The sequence below is a fragment of the Pteropus vampyrus genome, unplaced genomic scaffold, assembly GCF_000151845.1.
Source record: "Pteropus vampyrus isolate Shadow unplaced genomic scaffold, Pvam_2.0 Scaffold271, whole genome shotgun sequence".
Classification (NCBI taxonomy): domain Eukaryota; kingdom Metazoa; phylum Chordata; class Mammalia; order Chiroptera; family Pteropodidae; genus Pteropus; species Pteropus vampyrus.
Genome location: NW_011889052.1, coordinates 731,294 through 733,821, shown reverse-complemented (window position 1 = coordinate 733,821; position 2,528 = coordinate 731,294). Strand labels below are relative to the sequence as shown.

The 2,528-nt window shown below is 40.5% G+C and overlaps 1 protein-coding gene across 1 annotated transcript in view; it reads left to right on the top strand.

The window, feature by feature from the left end:
• The window catches only part of SMARCC1 (SWI/SNF related, matrix associated, actin dependent regulator of chromatin subfamily c member 1), a 130,202-nt gene that overhangs the window by 53,596 nt on the left and 74,078 nt on the right, over positions 1–2,528 (top strand). The window contains exon 13 of the mRNA XM_011375447.1: positions 1,906–1,943. Within this exon, the coding sequence (XP_011373749.1) occupies positions 1,906–1,943 (38 nt within the window). The remainder of the gene's footprint in view (positions 1–1,905; positions 1,944–2,528) is intronic.

Below are 2,528 nucleotides of genomic sequence, written 5' to 3'. Positions count from 1 at the left end.
GGAATGCTCACTTCATCCTTCTCTTTTCTTGTTTCAACTAAACGCCACCCTTTCAGGGAGGCTTTCCTCTGTTTTCTCTGAAGGGTCTGCCACATAATCAATCCCTCTCCACAATACAGTACTTTGCTTTCATTTTCTATATCGCGGTTTCAGTATCTGATTTTTTTGTTTATTTTCTCTTCCATTCTCTGCCATTGCTGACTAGAATGTAAGCTCCATAAAGACAGGGACTTTTTCTTGTTTATTATTGTGTCCTTCACATTTGGACAATGATTGGCACGTAGTAGGCACCCGATAAAATTAGTCAACTGTTTGAATGGTAGCCTTACTACCTGTTATAATATTACTCATCTGTTTATATCTCTGAAGTACAGGTAGGCAAACCTTTCCTGAAGAGCCAGATATATATTTTAGGTCTTTTGGTCCCAGTGTTCTCTGTGAAAAATAATCAACTTTGCTAAAAATGTTGTCATGGATAATATGTAAACAAACGATCATGGCTTATTCCAATAAAACTTTCATTTATGGACACTGAAATTTAAATTTCAGTTCATTTTTATGTGTCATGATATTATTCTATTAATTCTTTAAAAACCATTTTAAAAATGTAAAAACCATTTGTTACTTGCAGGTGCGATGGGAGTCCCCAAACCTCCAGGTTTGGAGAGTCTCTGGAAGGACTCCTGGATGGGATTCAGCATTATGGTTGTACTCATGGCTAACATACAACAACTGCTTAGGAAGTGCAAGCAGATCATAAGGGAAAATGCCGCAGACAGGGCGGGTGCAGTTATTTTTATGCTCTCTTCCTCATACGGGGAGTCACACAGAGTATACTCTTCCTGCAGCAGTAAAAATGCAGGAACATACATGCGCTGTTTCTGCCCAGGAAAGCCCATTAGAGAGTCTGCGACCAGTGTCCTGATTATGTAGGATACCCTCTGCCAAGTACATGCCAAAATTCCAGGCTTCCAGAAGTAAAGCAAGAGTCTTCAGAAGCCACATTGTTTGCACAGTCTAAGCGGAGTGAACCATCCTTCTTGTCAGATAACTGTTGACTAGGAAACACGCTGAGAGTCAAAATTCCCAGGTTCCATACAGAAACAGGCAGTGGGCCAGATTTGGCCTGTGGGCAAGCGGTTCCCGACCCTCAGTCTAAACAGCTTGTTTAGTACTTTTTAAATAATAGATTCTTGGAATATTTGTTAAATGAATTAGTTAAAAAATGACCTTTCCATGTTCTCTTTGAACTTCACAACGCCTTAGTCACTGTCAACATCATCATAATGATTTTTTAAGTTACAGGAATGTAATGAATTATTTGCACCAGAATCTCGTACCCTTTTCACCATGGCACTTTTACTTTTCGCCGTGGAAATCAGCTGCCCACGTTAAATTACATGTGGGTTGGCTTCTGTTGTTCTGCAAGGCCAGCCAGCATTCAGGTTCTGGAGTTCCCTATCTTTAGAAGTTATTAATGCTCTTACCAGGACTTTGTCTGTAGGGTGTGATTATAACCTCTTTTCCTTCCTTCTCATCCTTTACTCACTTCCTTGGGGAACTAGAATGTCATTACTTTGTTTCAGCAAACCTCGGGAGGCAAGAGCCCCTCCTTAGGCCTGTTACCTATTAAGCAAGAGCATGACTAAGATAGCAGCCCAAGCGGTAATTAATTATAAATTCTCTGTCGTTGGAAATTTTTAATTATTTATGCTTTGCATTTCTACTCACCTCTGTGCTTCTCTACATACAATTCTAATTTACTGAATTGTTTGAGGTGAATTTGCTTTAATACGGTATTTCCTGTTCTCTGTTCAGTGTCAGTTACTTAAACCTTAAAGTTTCCAGGTAATCCAAACAACATTTACCAATTTTTTAAATAAATGATGTGTTTTCATTTTACAGATGAGCAGGATGAAGAGACAGTCACAACAGGAGGAAAGGTAATGTGAATCGTTTAGTTAGACCTGGCTCAGGAATAACTGTCCAGGATTTTATGTTTTGGGCACTAGGAATACTGAATCAGAAGTGTCCTTAGAAATAGTCTATTTTATGGTCCTTAGGATTTTTAAATTCTTTTTTAACATACTCCAAAATAATTTGTTTCTTGACGCCCAGAATTTTTTTTCCCTTGTTTAATCCCTCCTGCTCCCCTACTTCCACCCCTGGCCTATGGATACTGTCGTTTCCCCTTAAGAACTGGATCTCTGAAGACAAGGTGTTCCCTCCCACACGCTCGAGGTGTGCACCCAGGGCCTTGGCACTCCCGGCGCACTTTGGGAGCCTGGTGCACCCGGGGCCTGATGCACCCAGGGTATTGTCTGAGACGTGAACCCAATGGTCTGAGATGTGAACCCAGGACCTTCTGCATGTAAAGTAGATGTGCTAACTACTACACTATGGAGCCATCCCGACCCCCAGAATTTTATCAAAAGGAAGTTTCCATCTTCCCAGGTGCCGTACCTGAGGAAGCGATGATTTTGAAATTACTTTATTAGCAATACCAGGTTTTTACATAGAATCATTTG